At 38.0% G+C, this 18,730-nt stretch overlaps 1 protein-coding gene across 1 annotated transcript in view; it reads left to right on the top strand.

Annotated features, from left to right (window-relative positions):
* Nucleotides 1-18,730, top strand: part of LOC145984388 (complex I assembly factor ACAD9, mitochondrial-like) — a 55,832-nt gene that overhangs the window by 15,639 nt on the left and 21,463 nt on the right. The window contains exons 2-3 of the mRNA XM_083118049.1: nt 17,300-17,508; nt 18,253-18,489. Coding sequence (XP_082974175.1) covers nt 17,300-17,508; nt 18,253-18,489 — 446 coding nt within the window. The remainder of the gene's footprint in view (nt 1-17,299; nt 17,509-18,252; nt 18,490-18,730) is intronic.

Here is an 18,730-nt window from a genome sequence, read left to right as displayed (position 1 = left end):
GATAAAAGCAGAACAGAAAGAGGGGAGAGAAGAAGGAGAAGGAACTGGAGAGAAGAGGTAGTTGCAGAAAATATCGTCTGAGCGTCAAGAATGGATGCATTGGTCAAATTATCGACATGAAATATCCAATAACATTTTGAAATGTATTGGAGAATATATTAGATCGGTGCGAAATGCCTTTTGGCTGAGTTCAGAGCAAATTAAAATCTTCCATGTAAGATCTTTGATTTTACCTGCGATTACACCACTAAAAAAATGAACGTAATTTTTAATATTTATAAGAATTATTCAATTTTTCTCTACTTCTCGGTTCGTTGAAATTGAGATTTTGTAATTCAATATTTCCCTTCCCCCATCGTTAATTCCAAATTGAATCATTCCGTTTCACACGGCGTGGACAATGAACGCAATGGGATATGTCTAAAACTTACGAAAATTTTCTGCCACCGGAAGGGTTTGAACCTACGCCCATCAGATTGACAATCCTGAACGGTAGCCACTACCCTACAAGCTTTCGCTCCTTAAGCAAGGTAAAAGGAGCTGACCAATGTGAAATGTAGATGTAACTCTCCTGCATGTAACGTGCAAACAAGTATTGTTTGTAACAAAGAAAACGAAAGTAGTAAGACTCGGCGAAAACATTTAATGGAGAATTGCACATGGTGAGAACTTTTCATTGGATATTTGCGGAGGTATCCTTGCATTGAAATTAAGTGGGAAAAGCATGTCCTGAATTGCCACACATATAAATAGTTATTTCATTAATATTTGTCAATGTCTTTGAAGCAGTACACAATTACCGTTAGAGTATCATAATTCACGATCTTATATATAATAATATCCCGTTGAACGTGTGTCAATTCATTTATATGTTTATTTTTTTATATAAATTTCATATGCAGAACAATGTAGCGACTATATACTGCTATTACAAATGATGTTACCATGCTCTTGTTTAATGGAAGGGATTCTTTTTTAAGGAACATCTAGTATGGAGGATCGAACGTGGGACCGCGATGCTTTCACGAACTCTTACCAATACACTACGCCCTTTGTTTTCTTGGAGCTACAGTTCCTAATTATTCTGTCGCCTCAATATTGTAACGTTATCTGCAAAAAAGAAGTTAAATACTCAGATATAGCTCTGTACTTCTAGAATTACTTTATACACATGCATTTGAAATTTAACTCTGAAGTTCTTTCTTCGTATTAGTATATCTAAGCTTGTGAATATATTTTATTTGTAATTTTATAACGGTTTCATGAACATTTACGAAATAGTTCCTTATAACTTGGAATATGGTGAATAGATATGAAATGTCTTGAAATTAATTTTCGACCATTAGATTTTGGCATTCATTCATTGCTTAAACAAACGTTTTAAAACTACGTGGAATTTTCATTCTGGGATAAGTTTCTTTACTTGCTACATGTATGCGAACTACACTCTGTCCCACTTATCTCTGGAGCAGGTGAACGAAAAAAAAGTATCTGAGCAGCTATGAACACGTGAGAGGAATGGGATTGCGTGGAGGGAGGAAAACCACTGCAGTTACCAGCCTTCCCAGCAGCGTGCACTGATTCGCTCTGTCCACTTGATCCCCTCTCCCCACTTCTCTTCCGCTATGCGTGGCTTTGCTCCAGAGATGCTGGGACAGAATACAGTTAATTGTTTCTCAAAAGGTTTCTCATCTATCTCTGTATGCCACACATTGAATTCTTACTCACATGGATAAAAAATGTCAATTTGTATTCAGGGGTAGTTTCACAGTTACAAACTATTTTGGCCTTGATGAGAAGTTTAGTGTAAGTAGGCATTTTGTTTATAATTTTGAAATTGAGGTCGTCTAAGGTTGAAATCCTCATATTTAGGGCTTGAACTCGTCATCCCAAGAGGTTGAAGATCGTCCTCTACTTTGTGCGTGACCTTCTTTATTTTTCTATTCATAATTCATCCTCATCGTCGCGATTAGCCAAAGGTAAGATAAGAAAAGTTCTCCTCCGTGACCGTGCGGTCAAAGGAGCTGTGCTTTGGACTCCGACTGCAGGACGGCATGAATTCGAGTCCGCCTATGCTCACTCTCTAGGTTCTCGGCCTGTGTATGGGACCGGTAGAAACCCACCATCGTGAAGAAATTGGGGAGCTACGAGTGAGTAGCGTAGCCCGGTCTCGGAAATCTCCTATGGGGCATGTTCCTGGGTAAACAAAAGACAATTCGATCATCGAAGGCGATAAAATAACCTCCGGTTGACCAAGTTGCCAATATAAATAAATGGAATACAGATTGTCTTCGAGCTTACATTGTTAAAAAGGAGCGGATACACGTATTACTATCCCAATAATAATTCAATACGGTTTTTTGTTTGTCAGGAATTATCACTTAAACTATTGCATGTTGAGCTGGTGCCTACCTAGCCGCCTCTGATGAAATCTACCATTCTTCAGATTCTCTTTAAAATTCGACTCTGGTCACTTGTAACGTGCTGGGTGCAGACACTGTGCATCGAACCACAGTGTTTTGCGATAAGAAGCGGCCTTGAATAGCGTGAGTGAGTCACATTGATCGCGAGCAAGCTAGACTACCAAGCTTGTCTGCCTTTGAAAACCAAGTCATTTTTTTCACGGTTTCCGAACACGATTGCTATTGTAGAAATATATATTCTCTCAAAAGAGCAAGAAAGGAAATTCGACCAATGTTCTCCCGTCGTCTAAAACCAAATAGTATCTATTAAACGAAAAGTTCACGATTGTCAATAAACGGTTTAATCTATCTGAGCATAAGGTGAATGTAAATACTAAATTTAATAGAAAGATTCTCCAAAATTTCTCTTCCACTGTCTACGTAAGGTCAGTACCCAGGGGAGTGGCCATGTGGGCCATGCTACCCCCTCGAACCCTAAAATATTTAAATGTGAACCTATAAATAAATAAATACGAAAATAACATCGTCGATTTTTGAAATGTGTAAACATTTCAATTTTGCTCTTGCATAAATGAATCTGTTTCTTGCGCAAAAGTCTTCAAGCTGCAATATTGGGTGGTTTTTTTTAAATTTAATCATTGATGCAAGGCTAGCAGACGCCCGATTCACCGATTTAGTCAGGACAGTGCGTTACTTTCAATCCCTGTCCCGACTTTTTCGAACTGCAATCGTGATGCGAAAATGTCTCTATATTATTGTTTTTTTTTGTTAACTCATAATTAGACATGTTCTTTATTGTATGAATAATTCTAAGTACGCAACATAGAATTATCATGACTTTTTAATGGCGCTCGCACTATTTGAACTATTTTGTAATATCTGTCGGTCTGTCTCTTTCTCTGGTCTACGTCAATGACAGGAAATACAAGCAATATTCTTATTTATTTTTAACCCAATTAAAGGAAAGTGTAAGCATTTAAAAGAAATAAGAAAGATCATCACTGTTGCTCTTCCTTAGAAATTGTTGTTCTTCGAGGAAGAAAAATTGGAAGGATATAGTCCAGCACCTTAACACAGTGTCCCACGAGTCTCTCTTGACTAATACTGTCAAATGTGACATGATTTTATGAATAAAATTTTCCTCCTGTTTACGTATAACGTTGCACAGATTTGGTAGTTCGCACACGGTGTAATTATTTCGTGTTACCTTACGCAACAGCAAATACATTTCATAAGACTGTTCTGGACACAATACTTGCATCAGTAAACAAGCATCTTGTCTGTTACAGTATCACAGGAAAAGAACATCGTCCTGTAATGTTCAAGCCTCTAGATATTTTCCATTAGTAATGTCTAATCACAATAATAAGTTAGAAGAAATAACTGGCATTTTCACAACTACCAATATTCTCGCTTTAATCACTTCGAAAATTATTTCTCGAAGTTATCGGTTATACTACAAGAAAGGAAATCAAAATTAAAGTCAAAATTCAACTACGCGTATACCAAACGACATATACAATATTAAAGGGACAGAATATTTTAAAAAAAATTGTTGTTTAATTCGAAGGTAAAGGCGTGGTGTAGCGGTTCTTCTAAATGGTTTAAGGAACGAAAGCTTGTAGGGTAGTGGCTACCGTTCAGGATTGTCAATCTGATGGACGTAGGTTCAAACCCTTCCGGTGGCAGAAAATTTTCGTAAGTTTTAGACATATCTCATTGTGTTCATTGTCCACGCCGTGTGAAACGGAATGATTCAGTTTGGAATTAACGATGGGGGGAGGGGAATGATTGAATTACAAAATCTCAATTTCAACGAACCGAGAAGTAGAGAAATATTGAATAATTCTTATAAATATTAAAAATTACGTTCATTTTTTTAGTGGTGTAATCGCAGGTAAAATCAAAGATCTTACATGGAAGATTTTAATTTGCTCTGAACTCAGCCAAAAGGCATTTCGCACCGATCTAATATATTCTCCAATACATTTCAAAATGTTATTGGATATTTCATGTCGATAATTTGACCAATGCATCCATTCTTGACGCTCAGACGATATTTTCTGTAACTACCTCTTCTCTCCAGTTTTTTCTCCTTCTTCTCTTCCCTCTTTCTGTTCTGCTTTTATCTCATATCGCCTTCCCTACTTTTCTCGCATCTTATCTCCATCCCACTCTTCTCCACTCCTCTTATCTCCTTTCCTGTCTTAGATTTCCGACTCCACTGCACTCTCTTTTTTCTTCCTCTCTTTTTCTCTCCTTTACTCTACTCTCCACTTCCCTCTTCTCGTCTCCCCCTCTCCTCTCCTCTCCTCTCGTTTTCCTCCTCTTTTCTCTTCTTTGTTCTTTTTTCCTCATCTCTCCTCGAATCTTTTTCCATTCTCCTCACTACATCTCCTCTCCTCGTCTATCCTCTCTTTCTTCTCTCCTCTACTTTTCCTCTTCTCCTTTCGCTTTCTCTTTCTCCTCTCCTTCGTTTCCTCTCACCTCTTTTCCTTACTGTAGACTCATCAGCGATGAAATACTAGAAAACCTATTTTTTTCTTTCAGAAAGAATTTTGTCATTTGCGATATAATAGTGATATTTTTAATAATTTTATACAATAATAATTGTTTATATTTCTTTCGCGTATTTTATAAATATCTATTGTGCATGTGGCAACCCTGAAATTGAGCCTAACTCTACACGCAACCCACCAACGCCTTCTGTAAATTGGGTTGCCTGGTTTAAAATGTCGTTGTCCTAAAACTTTTGAGAGACACTGTACCTGGATGCTTTACATTTCATGAATTACATCGGGAGTATGCTTGTCACAAGGTAGACTTCCGTTACTCCAAGAAACGTCTTAACATGTGTGAGGTCGCCCGATGTGTACATTTCTCAACACACCATGGTGACAAGGCACTAGGCTGCCCGGCTCACCATAATTACTTCAAAATAACATCCAGTACAAACTACCTTTTCACCTGTAAACTGGACACCAAGGCACTAGCTTGCTCGGCAATCCAATCTCTGACAGCATCCTTTTCAGGAGACCTGTCCTCCGGTTCTAGCTGACCGAAGCAAAAACAGCCTCTCCCTTCTAAGTCTCAGTTCCAACAGCCGACCTCCTCCACTCTCATCTTGGAGTTTATATACGTTTTGTTGGCGTCTGTTGCCAACGGCCCTTATTTCAAATTTTTAATCTTTAACAGCTAAACTGCCCACCTTTCTTTTGAACGTACGAAACACGAAGAAAGAACAGAGAGCTACATGGTATTTATACATTTAATAATACGAACCTAAAAAAAATGCATAATAAATTGATTTACACTAATCACACATAAATATGTTTATACACTTGATTACCTAATTAATTAACATATTGATAAAATATTTAAATAAGGAAAAAAAGCACTGTTGCCCTGACATGGGGGCAAGGTAACAAGCTTTGCGCTGACTTTGGCACTGGACACATTAGTAGTATCCAGATAGCTGGTGTCCAGTTTGCACGTGATTGTGAATTGTTTCTGTGTTCATTTTCGAGCGAGTTATTCGAGATTTTTACTGCATGCCCAGTTGTGAACAGTGGACTCGGGTTCTGAGGGCCGAGCATTTTTGAGCCTTTTTCGTTCATTTTTCCCTACAAATCTGAGCCCTCCTGCAATGTTTCTCTTTAATTTTGATCACATTATGTGTCTTTATCTTTCCTTTTTCATCAACAATGGGACATTTTCTGCCATTGTTGAACTTGCTTTGACTAGGATTTAGAGCCTTTTTTATTTTTTAATTTTCATTAAAAACTCACCCTTTATGTTTGTTTTTCTCACATTTTGATCACATGTCATTCCTTTTCCGAGTTTCCTGCCAAAACATAATGGAAATCAATTGCTTCGGCTTGACATAAATGAGCTTCTTGGAGACCTTGTCCTTCTGGCCAAAGTTTGCAAGTGCTATATATATACACATGCATGGATCACCCATTTCATGACTTGAACCCATGACATATTGGTCAACCTGGCATGCTTATTGCCACACTTGTCTTTTCTCATGTTAGTGTATTGACATACATTCAACCTTCCGAATCTTAACCCTTTTGCATCCCTGCAACCTCCAGTTGCAATCGTGGTTTGCCTCTGCTTGCACCAAGATGCTGACTGTTAGACTATCCTTACTGTGTGAATTCTTAACATTGGATCCTTGTGTGAAAAGGTAACCGACTCGGTGGCTCAGAGGTTAGCGTTTCAAGTGGAGAGAATCCGTTATTTTCAAAGCACTGCACTTGTTCGCCGAGTTCTGATGAGCAGTATGTCCTTTTTCGCATTTAGTTTCACACTGGACTCGACTTTGCCGTGACACCGCTTACATCATCGTGTAGCCCCTTCCAAGCTGGAGAAAACATACCATGTACCATTGCTCTCTCTCTCTTAGTTCCAAAGATATATACAAATAAATATACATTTATTTTCCCAACATCTTTTTGGGAAATTTTCGCTAACACGTATCAATTCCTCTTCTGAAATTGCTTCAATTTCTCTCCTGGTATTTTCTTTCAATTCTTCACAAGTTTTTGAAAACTGTCTCTGTTTGGAACAGGAGTTTCTGGGAATTTTGCTGCAACATGCCTTCTAACTTCCTTCCCTACAATAATTTGTAATGACATAAGAGTCATTCATAAAAATTGTAAAAAAATATATTAAAAAACTGTAGAAAAGCACCAGTAATGCATAAACTAAAACAAAACACTTGTTAGCACCTTAACACTTCACAAACATGTACAAACTGGACAACAGCGATCTGGATGCTGAAGCACTGAGGCATCCAGTGCCAAAGTCAGCATAAAGCTTTGGGTCTATATGTCAGCAGATGCACTCCCCCCGTCCGGCATCACTCCATGGCCAAGTTGACCATGTGATGCACTGTATGGGTGATCTTTAATGTGCCTTTGAACTGCTTGCAATGTAAATGTTTCTTACATTGTTATTAGTTTCCTTTCTGAAACAGTGTATTTGACCACCCTGTGATTTAATTTTTTAATCCTAGAAAATCACTGTTAAATCTTTGTTTCCATATCTTATTGTTCCTATCCTTTAACCCTCATAGTATTCTCTCTTCATTTTCCATAAATATTTCTCAATACTTTCAAAATAAAGTTTGTTAAATGCTTTATTGTTTTGATAATTGTTCATTGTATTACTCACTTTATTGAATGTGCAGTAAATTGCAGGGTTATCTTTTTTTTTGTGTGTGTGCACAAGTAACAGGCCACCATGTGAATTTCGTCATTGTACACAACTGATAGCAGCTGAACTGTTCCTTCTACATTGGAAAACCTTTCTGTGATTGTGAAATGGGAAGGGTCACCAATGTTGCCTTTATGAAAATTTACATCCCCACGCTCCCTCAGTAGCTCAGTTGGAACTGCAGGGTGCAAAATCACTGCAGATTGGTGAGGGGAAGGAGCAGACACACACACACACACACAATATATATGCAGGGGATGGACAAAAATATGGAAACACCTGGTATAAAACAGGTAGCCATTTCAAACACGATTTGCATCTGAATGGTAGGTGGCACTGTAGTCACTGGCACTTCCTGCGAGGTATACACCCTGGTCAACCTGACAGATGGGCCAGTTACAGTTCAGCGATCGGTCCGTGCAGGTTATCGTGAATCATGTCTGAGCTGACAGAGTTTCAAAGAGGGCAAATTGTGGGTGCGCGTATGGTGGGAGCTTCCATGACGAAAGTAGCGGAAATGTTTGGTGTATCAAGAGGCACAGTCTCGAAGATCATGACTGCCTACGAGACTTCCGGAAAAACCGCATCAGTGAAGCACCAGCGTGGACGCAAGTGTGTGTTGCACGACAGAGACAGACTCACATTGGGTAGGATTGTGACCAAGCAGAAGATCACCACGGCTCCAAAAGTCACTGCTGAGCTGAATACAGCTTACAAACCCTGTTAGCATCAACACAGTCAGAAGAGAACTCCACAAGCAGGGTATTCATGGCAGATCTGCAATTCCCAAACCACTCGTGACTGTTGACCATGCTGCTAGATGAATACAGTGGTGCAATGCCCATAAAAACTGGACAATGGAGCAGTTGAAGACTGTAATCTGGTCGGATGATTCATCCTTTACATTGTTTCCAACTGCTGGGCCGAATGTACGTGTGGAGAACACTAGCACAAGTGTACGATACAGACTGTCTGTTACCGAGAGTGAAGCATGGTGATGGTTCGGTGATGATTTGGGCAGCCATCTCCTGGTATTCTGCCGGACCTATCATGACCTTGCATGGACATGTCACTGCCCGTGAACTACGTAACCATTTTGAGTGACCAGCTGCATCCCATGGTGCAAACTTTGTTCCCAGATGGTGATGCCGTGTTTCAAGATGAGAGCCCCTGTTCATGCAGCTCACATCGTCCAGGACTGGTTTGATGAGCACGAAGATGAAGTGTCACATCTGCCATGACCTCCACAATCGCCAGACTTCAATATTATTGAGCCCCTGTGGTTGGTTTTGGAGACCAAGGTGCGAGCTCACTACCCACCACCATCATCTCTACAACAACTTGCAGCTGCTTTGGAGGAAGAATGCTACAACATCCCTTTGACAACCATACACGACCTGTATTTGTCCACCCCACGTCGACTGCATGCCGTTATGCGTGCCAAAGGTGGTCCTACTCGATATTAATAAAGGTAATGTGCATTTATGCAGGTGTTTCCATATTTTTGTCCATCCCCTGTATATAATGGTTAAAGGGAAGGAGGGCCAAAAGGGCCCTGGCAACTCTGCCAAACCTCCAACTTCCGGTTCCGTTTTTTTTTCTTACACCGAAGATGCAGCGATAGTCTGAAAATTCTAATTTTTTCACTGTCTGGTGAGTGTTTCCTTTCTCATTCTTTATATATATAAATATGTGTCACTTATAATCAAATATCAATTAAATTATATTATAAATATACTATATATTACATTATATACTGCCCTTCATTCAGAATTCAATTGCAAATGATGTGTGTGATAAAGGGGAGAGGGGCAAAAATTAAGACATATTAAGAAAATAATAGTTTCCTACATAAAATTCACATCCAAATGCTATTACAGGTTTTAATAATTTAATATATTATATACTTTGCTGATGAAAGATGATGAGAAATGGACAAGGGAATTGCTGGGTTCTGTGTCAGAGATGTCCTTTGTTGTCTGTTCTTTCTGTATGTTTTCGATAGTATTCCAGTAAAATATATTCGGATACCAAATTAATTGTTTATTTTTGTTGTTAGAACAAAAGCTCTCCCCGCCTTAAAAGTTTGGTGGGGGGGATTCCCCCGGAATTTCCCACCCTGGTAGGAAGCACTTTGCCACTACAGGAAAACCAGTGCACCTGGTGCATTACATAGCAAAGGTTGATCTGCATTAAAATTCAAGCCCCAACACTACCCAAACTTAGCCTTTTACAGAGTGCGGCAATGATTTGGCTATTTTAAATACTCCATGCTTAAGACAAAATAATTCATAATACGTACCAAAACATACATAATTAATAAGCTACTTTCTTCATTGAAGAAGAAATACAAATGAAATCCATACATTTTGATTTATTTGAAAAATAACATTCCTATGATAGCCTCCATTTTGTTCCACATACCCTGACAGTGTGCAGCATGGGCACAGGAAATTTTCATTTTTCTTCAATGTAGAACCAGTTTTCTTGAATTTCTTGATCCATATTTGATGGCATGAGCAGAAGGTGTGGAATATTAAAATGTTCCCAAAATGCACACTGTGCAGACATGTAACTATTGTTGTTTTTGTAATATGCTTTTACAGCAAATGTGCCCCATTCCATGACTATTATAGCTGAATGGTGAAGCAGAGGCTGCAACATGGTGGTAGTCATGTATTACCTCTGGTGCAACAACTAGCTATATCCAATGTTGCAAAATTGCCTTCTTCATTGCTACACCCTGTACATGTAATTTAGAGATGAAGAAAGCAATGAAACTGTCTTCTGACGTCTGCAAATATTAACACACAAGTTAAACCCTATGTCTTACTAAGCTCGAACTACTAACTAACTAAAAAACTAACTAGCTAACTCTCTAGCCTTCTTAAACCCGAAGGTTCATGGCTGCAGCAACACAGGCCTTCCATCTGTCCCTATCTTGAGCAAGATCTATATACTCTTTTCCATCCCTACCGATTTCCTTTAGGTCCATCTCAACGTTATCCCTCCATCTTTGTCTTGGCCTTCCTACAGGTCTGTTACCATCAGGGTTCCCAACAAGAATCCTGTGAACTCCTCTTTCCTCTCCCATTCGTGCCCACCTAAGTCTTCTTGATTTAATTATTCTAATAATATGTGGACATATGTAACTCTCTAGCCTTCTTAAACCCGAAGGTTTATGGCTGCAGCAACACAGGCCTTCCATCTTTCCCTATCTTCAGCAAGATCTATATACTCTTTCCCATCCCTACCAATTAATTAATTAACACAAATTAGTTAATTCACATAATTTAATCTGCTAAGTGGTATTATTTTTCTATTGTGATAGATCATCAGAATAATATCTGATTTCTGCTACTGTAGTTTGGTTGTTTTGAAGTGTAAGGTAATGTTTATGTATCTACCAAAAGGACCAGTTAATATTTTAGCCACGAGAAGAAACTGTAAGTTATAGCAAGCATTTTTATATGTCAGTAATGCCACTGGGAATTTTGAAAGGGGGATATGGCTGTTGGGGGGGATATGCTTTTGTTTTTAATATTATTGTCTTTTAGGAAGAATTCACACTGAAGCGACAAGCGACACATGTCTTTTGGAAGCAAACTCTCAGTAATAAATTGAACCTTTTGAAATGAAATGACACGACAAGCTGCGCTGCACATGCTGCTTGTACTGGGTCGATTTCTCAATACCGTTCATTCATTCATCGTGTCACCTTAGTTTGTTGTTCACATATGCTTCACCCCTATGAGCTATATTTTATCTCTAGAAGAGAGAGAGAGAGCCCAACCGGAGGCCTTATTTCATTTTTGAATCTCTAATTTGTTGATAAAATAAAGTACCAATATGTACAATGTTTCAAAATTTAAACACGACGTTCTTTTGGCTTCATCAAGTTTGTGTTCAGTTATCGGTTAAAATTTGCCTTGAACATCATGTCAACATTGTGTTTGTTTTTTAAAGTCCACTTTATGCACAAATAGACTAATCAAGACTGGACCTACAGTTTAAAGGGGGATCACCACTACTATGTGCCTCCACCAGATATTGAACCCATAATCAATTGATTACAATGCATCAACGTTACTGCTACACCATCCATATTTTTATATTTGTCAACAAGCCTAGAAGCAATCAATGTATTACTCTTGATGATTTTGCCAGAATTTATTTATCAGTATTTAATTTCAAGGACAAATGTTAATTCATTGTATAAAATTTGTAATACTGAAAGGTATGTACGAGGAAAATTCTTGGGATTCGGGCATTGACTTTTAAAGAAATAATTTACTGGGCCAAAGTCTCAAAAGTTGAGAACCACTGCTCTAGTGTTTGTCTTTGATTTATCCAGACTGGAAAGGAAAGCTATCATGCTAACTGAGCAGAGAAACAAGTATCGTTTCAGTGTGAAATTCTCATGTTGCTTTGATGTGAAATCTCCCTTAATGAATCATAAATCGTTTTTCCACCTAATGAGAATTTTGCCAATTAGACTATATACTTTTATAATTTATACATCCCCACCTCCTTTCAGGAATGCAAAGGTATTCAATGTACAATATCTATTGTATTTAAACATTGCTGGCCATCTTAGGACCATTCTTCCCCACTGAATATTGCAAACAATATTCATCGCTCAGCCCATAGGTTGTCATGCAGTGACATTCTAAATTTGAACCCTGTATTATCAGTGTCAGCAATATTAGCCTGTTAAAGATTCACCCTGCACATAATAAATGTTTCTGGGTTCTCTGTCTATCCCTGCTTCTATCACCCTTGGTCTCAGCGATATATGTGCACTAGATGCCGATGGTCATCAATGTCTGTCCACTATTCAGTGATGGTGGAAAGCTTACCCTTCAAATGATCAAGACAGCTGCTTAGGGTGGGAATATGTTGGCATTTCTTTCCATTACATCACATTTTCATGTAGAGCGACCACAAGGAAAAGAATCTTCGGCCAAAATCCTTCGTGCACCTTTCCCTTCATCCATTCAACTCTGGCCATATGGAAGCATACTCCACTTTGCCCCTCCCCTTCATGTGGGAGTAGGATGCACAGAAGTCACGGGTCTGCGCAGGCTCTTTTGCCTGTGGTTTCACTATATCTCTACATAAGTACGAGGCACAAGTAAAAAAAAGGGCCGATAATTTTTTACTTGGGACTGACAACACTGACAAAGCTGTGCATGCACGGAAGCATGCTTTAGTATTCTGTGTCTGCAACAGAGGTATATTTCTTAGTGTGGAGGTCTGTACGTGTGAGTAGCAGGAAGTTGAAATGGCTGCTGTAATAGAAAATCCTGCCAAATGCGAGGTTAGGTCGGTGATTAGATTTCTCAATGCAAAAGGACTGAGTGCAGCTGACATTCATCAGGAATTGTGTGCCATTTACGGACCAACAGTAATGAGTGAAGGAAAGGTAAGACAATGGTGCCGTGCTTTTCGGGAAGGACGTTCAACTGTTCATGATGACAAGTGGAGCGCAGGCCTAGTGTTCAGACGGACGACCTTGTGCAATGTGTTGAGAAAGTGCGATCCAATCGCCATTTCACCATTACTGATCTATGCAAGGACTTTCCTGAAGTGTCTGATAAAACATTGCACCGAATTGTAATGGACAATCTGGGTTACCGCAAACTGTGTGTGAGGTGGGTGCCAAAAATATTGACGAACACTCACAAAGTTGAAGGAATGCAATCAGCATGTGATTTTTTGGCCCGTTGGGAGAAGGATGGGGATGACTTGTTTTATCACATAGTGACTGGAGACGAAACCTGGATATCGTACATCACTGGTGAGTCGAAGCACAAATCCATGCAATGGTGTCACTCCGGTTCACCAAAACTGAAGAAATTCAAGCAAAGACCATCACATCGCAAAATCATAGCAACCGTGTTTTGGGACCAAAAAGGTGTAATCCTCGTGGAATTCCTGGAACTGGGATGAACCATCACAGCAGATGTGTATTGCCAAACACTGTCGAGTTCGATACCCAGTGGAGGCACAAGTGGTTCGGATCCCACTTTAAACTGTAGGTCCAGTCCCGATTAGCCTTACTGTGCATAAAGTGGACTTAAAACACCAACCAACCAAACACTGTCGAATCTGCGGCTTGCCATCCAAAACCGGCGAAGAGCAATGTTACGGTCTGGAATTCTGCTTATTCATGACAACTCCCGCCCACACACAGCTGACCTTACTGTTGCGACAATTCAAAATTTTTTTTAGTGGTGTGCCCCTCCTTTGGTCACATTTTTGTGCCTTTGATGTTCTTTTTTTTTAGGAATACTGGGCCAAAGTAGGGATGGGGGAGGGTTATGACCCCCAACGCCACTTAAAAGTGGATGATTAAAAATATTAATTACATATTCAAGAGCTTTACTTCAGCTATCACTAACAACCTTTTTTTATGCTTTGGAAGCTTCATGTTAGTCTCTGTATCTTATAGTTAGCTTGTTTTGCAGAATATCATGCTTTTCTATGTAAATAATGACTTAACTAGAAATAAGCTATACAAAGAAATGCATATTGATGATACTGTTGTGTACTGTCTTAACACATCCTACCTCACTAAATTTGATACAATAATTTTTTATATGTTTTTTTTCATTGAATTTTTTCAGCTCTCTAAGGTGATCTGTTTTGGTGTAGAGCTTCTAGATAATCTCACAGTACTATTAGCAGTGGCGGATTAAGCTTCCTCGCCGCCCCTAGGCACAAACTTAATATGCGCCCTTCTCAAAAGAAAAGTAGTAACTTATTTGCAGTAATTTTACAGGCTAATATAAAAATTAGTGAACATACTGAAATAAAAAACAAAGGATAAAAATCAATAACAAACTATTCATTTTCTGTATGTGCTATACCTAAAATTATGTAATGTATTGAGAAATTAAATTCACCAGTCATAAATGAAGCCGCTTCCGCCTCACTTTGGTTGCTGCAAACTCCTGTATAAGTTCTTCAAAGTTAATGTGTCCATCAGTCAAGATGTCTGCTTCGATGTAGAGAATAGATAACGCGTTCAGTCTTTTATTACACATGGTTGAACGGAGATAAGTCTTCAGTCTTTTTAGGGCAGAAAACGAACGTTCAGCTGAACAGTTTGCTACAGCAGTACACAAAAAACACTATTACTTTAAAATCTTAGAAAAATCGTTTTCAGCATTCTGATTAATTCCACGTCTTAGAAGAATGTCAATTGTAGACTCATTCAGACATCACTCGGCAGGATCGTCACTAACGAAATTTGAACTCTCACTGTCACAATCAGGAACTCCTACGAACTGAGGGGACACTGCCTCAGGTGCACTTTCTTCCTCCACTAAACCCACAATATTTTCGACATTTTGCATTTTGCAGAGTTCACTCGATGTAGCCGCTTCCACTTCAATTTTTTAACTGCTTTCGGAAATCACTTGTTCCTTTCTCCTAAAAAACGTGTCCACTGTACCAAGCTTTTTCTGTAAGGTTGCTTCTCTTGCACACTTTTCGTTTGCAAGTTTACGATAAGCCGCCCCACTTAACTTTGTTCACTTCATGCTGCCTGCTGCATAAAAAAAAACAAAAAAAAAAAACACCAAATCGCAAACGCACTAGCGACAAATTAAACTGAATGCACCAGCCAGAGAATACAGTAAGACAAAAACTAGTTGCACTCACTCACTCACTTATCAGCAGTGTTTATGTGTTTATTTTTTTTTAAGACTGGCATTGTTACAGATGCGAGTTTCAAACAATCAGTCTTCTTTCCTGCCTGGCCATTAACAAACGCTTAGTGGAAGATCGAGGGGTATGTACTTATTTACAAAAACAAACCAACAAAGGCTGGGTGGCTTGCATTGTTATTATAAGCGATAAAAGCCACAGCAAGGGTTAAAAACAAATTGATTGGCGCCTGAAGGAGGCAGAGCAGACAAAACATTTCTTGATTTCATCAAGGTTTCTTTCATATGAAGCCAAAGTGTTGCAAACCGTTGATTTGAAACATTGGTTTCATAGGTCTAAATTGTCACTGTGTACGTAAGACACTTTTTATTATTCTTGATATTCTGGAAAAAAGATTTGCCGCCCCCAAGAGTTGCCGCCCCTAGGCACGTGCCTAGTGGGCTTATTTGGTAATCCGCCACTGACTATTAGTCATATTAAGTGTGAACTTTTTACTATCGAGGTGCACCTTTTTTACATAATTTTTCATTTTAAACATTAAATGATAGTTCTGTGACAAATTTAGTTATACATCAGCCACATTTACACTCACCAGTGTTTACTCATGCCTTTGCTCATCCATGGTACTGGTTAAGACTGAGCTGATACCGATGCCATCAGTATCGGAAATTTCAGTTAGATTTTATTTACCAATACCAGCCAATACTTTTCCGACATTTTGGTCCACAAAATTTATTTGCTAATATTATTTGAAAATTTTTTTATTTTGTAATTACATAACAGGTATTTTTGTAGCTTGTGATTGGAGTGAAATATTGGACCCACTAATATTAATCAGTATTTTCAAACATTGGTATCAGTGAGAATTGTAGAGAAAATTTGTATCAGTATGGATATCAGCACAGCCCTGGTACTGGTTTCTCCATACATTTCAAGTAATTTGTACTGAATTTCATTGCACTTTTATATGTTGATGGGTTCAAATCTTTCGGTTTACTGTCAGGAAATTTTTGTACATTGAGAAAGACTTCACACAACCACCAGAACAGGGTGAGGGTCTGACTTGGGAAAAATTCTGCCCTCCAATCCATTACTAGCTGCAATTTGCAGTAAATTTGGGCTCTGTTCCAACTTGTGAAGACCAAACCAATCATGTACACATAGCCCATGAACTCAACCTAGCCACTCAATGACCTAATGGCTTCCTCTTCACTTATTCCAATACTCAGCTGACATCTATCCACCAACCCTCACTCATGCACCTAGTCAGTCTTGTCACTGGTGCAAGAACCATATTGTCTGATGCTTGTTTGTAGTAATACCATGCCTTTGGGTACAGTCATCTGATGTAATCTTTTGTTCTCTGATGAAAATGAGGCTAGTCCATGAAATTTTCAACTGTTTTGTTTCGTCTGGCTAGTGTTACTGGTTTCCTCAAATTTTGATATTCTCTGTTCACTTGGTTCTTTCATTTCCTTGTATCACCCCCCCCCCACCACCACCACCGCCACACACACACAATATGAATAGGCCAGATTTGGTTTGAGGTTAAATTCTGAACATTTTACCAATTCAGTATTTCTATTAATACTTACAGACTGTAATATATATATATATATATATATATATATATATATATATATATATAGTACTATTCTCTTACTTTGTCAATACTTTTATGAATTTTTAAGTTACATTCGTGTACTCTAGTTTTGAAAAATAAATATATTTTTCTGAGGCAAAACCTATCATTTAAACATTATTATTAATAAGTTTATTTGTCATATTTTGCCAAGATTATAACCTCAACACAGGACATGAAATAACTAATAGCAATGTGAATAACAAAAATTGACCTTGGATACAGAAGAACAATTTATGAACTTGTTTTTTTTTTTAATATATGTGCATTTCTGCTTGAATTTGCATTCTTACTGTTAATTCCAACATTCTCACATATTCATATCTTTGACTTGCAGTGGATTCAAAAACTATAGATGAGACAGGGAAAATACCAGAGGAGACTTTAAAATCACTCAAAGAGATGGGTCTCTTTGGCCAGCAAGTACCAACAAAATATGGAGGGCTTGACCTTAGTGCAACTGAGTATGCTAGAATTGGAGAAGTTACTTCTCGTGATGGTTCGATAGCTGTTACTTTAGCAGCACATCAAGCAATAGGATTTAAAGTAAGTCAGCTAGACACATCATGTTTTGTGTTACATATTAAGTAAATTATGTGTATACTTTGTGCTTGCTAACTTTTATATGTAATGTGTGTTTAAATTGTTTTCATGTATACACACAATTTTATCACAAAATTAATAAAAATAAACCTAAGAAAAATGGAAATTCAAGGTTATATATTTTAAATTATTCACTTTTTAATGTAATAAGAATGAGACAAAAGTAAAAAATGATCACAACAATGAAATTTCATAGATATTGTTAAAATTTTTACATCTTTTGAACCCATGTCTGGCTGTGTCACAGATACAGGTAACATTCCACTTGCATATGAAATATGAAAGAAATGTTAGAAATAGATAATGATATGCAAGCCTTAATATATGTATAAACACTTTGTATCTGTCCATGGTTGTGTTTAAATATTTTCCAATTGTGAGTACAGTTATACCTAGGTACAGTTGTTTGAGTGAATTAGCTTATTCGTTTAATTAAATGTGTAATATCAGAACATACGATATTCAATCATAAAGATTTTGTGAAAAAGATGAACTTAGATGTGACATATCCAGATTTTTAGAATTGAGCATCTGCTGTGTGCACCAAATATTAAATGAATGCACAATTTATCTCATTAGTTACAGTGTAAATTTAGATTTATTTATTTTTTTGTTTGTTATGTTTTGTAGCTATTTTACTTCTTGCTGTTTGAAGTAATGTATTTATTATTCATTTTCTTTTTTGAGGGCTTGTTTATAGCAGGCAATGAGCAGCAAAAGGAGAAATATCTTCCACGATTAGCATCAGGAGAGTGGATTGCTGCATTCTGCTTAACAGAGCCAAGTAGTGGATCTGATGCAGCATCTATACAGGCACGTGCAAAACTTTCTGAAGATGGAAAAACCTGGATACTTAATGGCAGCAAAATATGGATATCTAATGGCGGATGGGCAAATTTCTTCACTGTTTTTGCAAAAACAGAAGTGAGTATTTGAATTTGGTGGCCTTCCTTCCTTTCATTTACTATTATAAAATTTGTCACTTTAAATTTGCTTTAAGAGCAACATCCATGCAGGATATTAGTGGTGTTTTCTGGAAGACTGACTCTGTAATTTGCCTACTGCTGAAGAACTGATTACTTGAATCATACGCAGATTGATCATTGTATGTATTGTTTTTTTAAGGGCCTCCTTGATACCATAGTGGTAACATTGTCATCTTGTA

Source organism: Lepisma saccharinum, chromosome 2 (genome assembly GCF_977018435.1).
Source record: "Lepisma saccharinum chromosome 2, izLepSacc3.1, whole genome shotgun sequence".
Taxonomy (NCBI): Eukaryota; Metazoa; Arthropoda; class Insecta; order Zygentoma; family Lepismatidae; genus Lepisma; species Lepisma saccharinum.
This window is presented reverse-complemented; position numbering and strand designations above follow the sequence as displayed.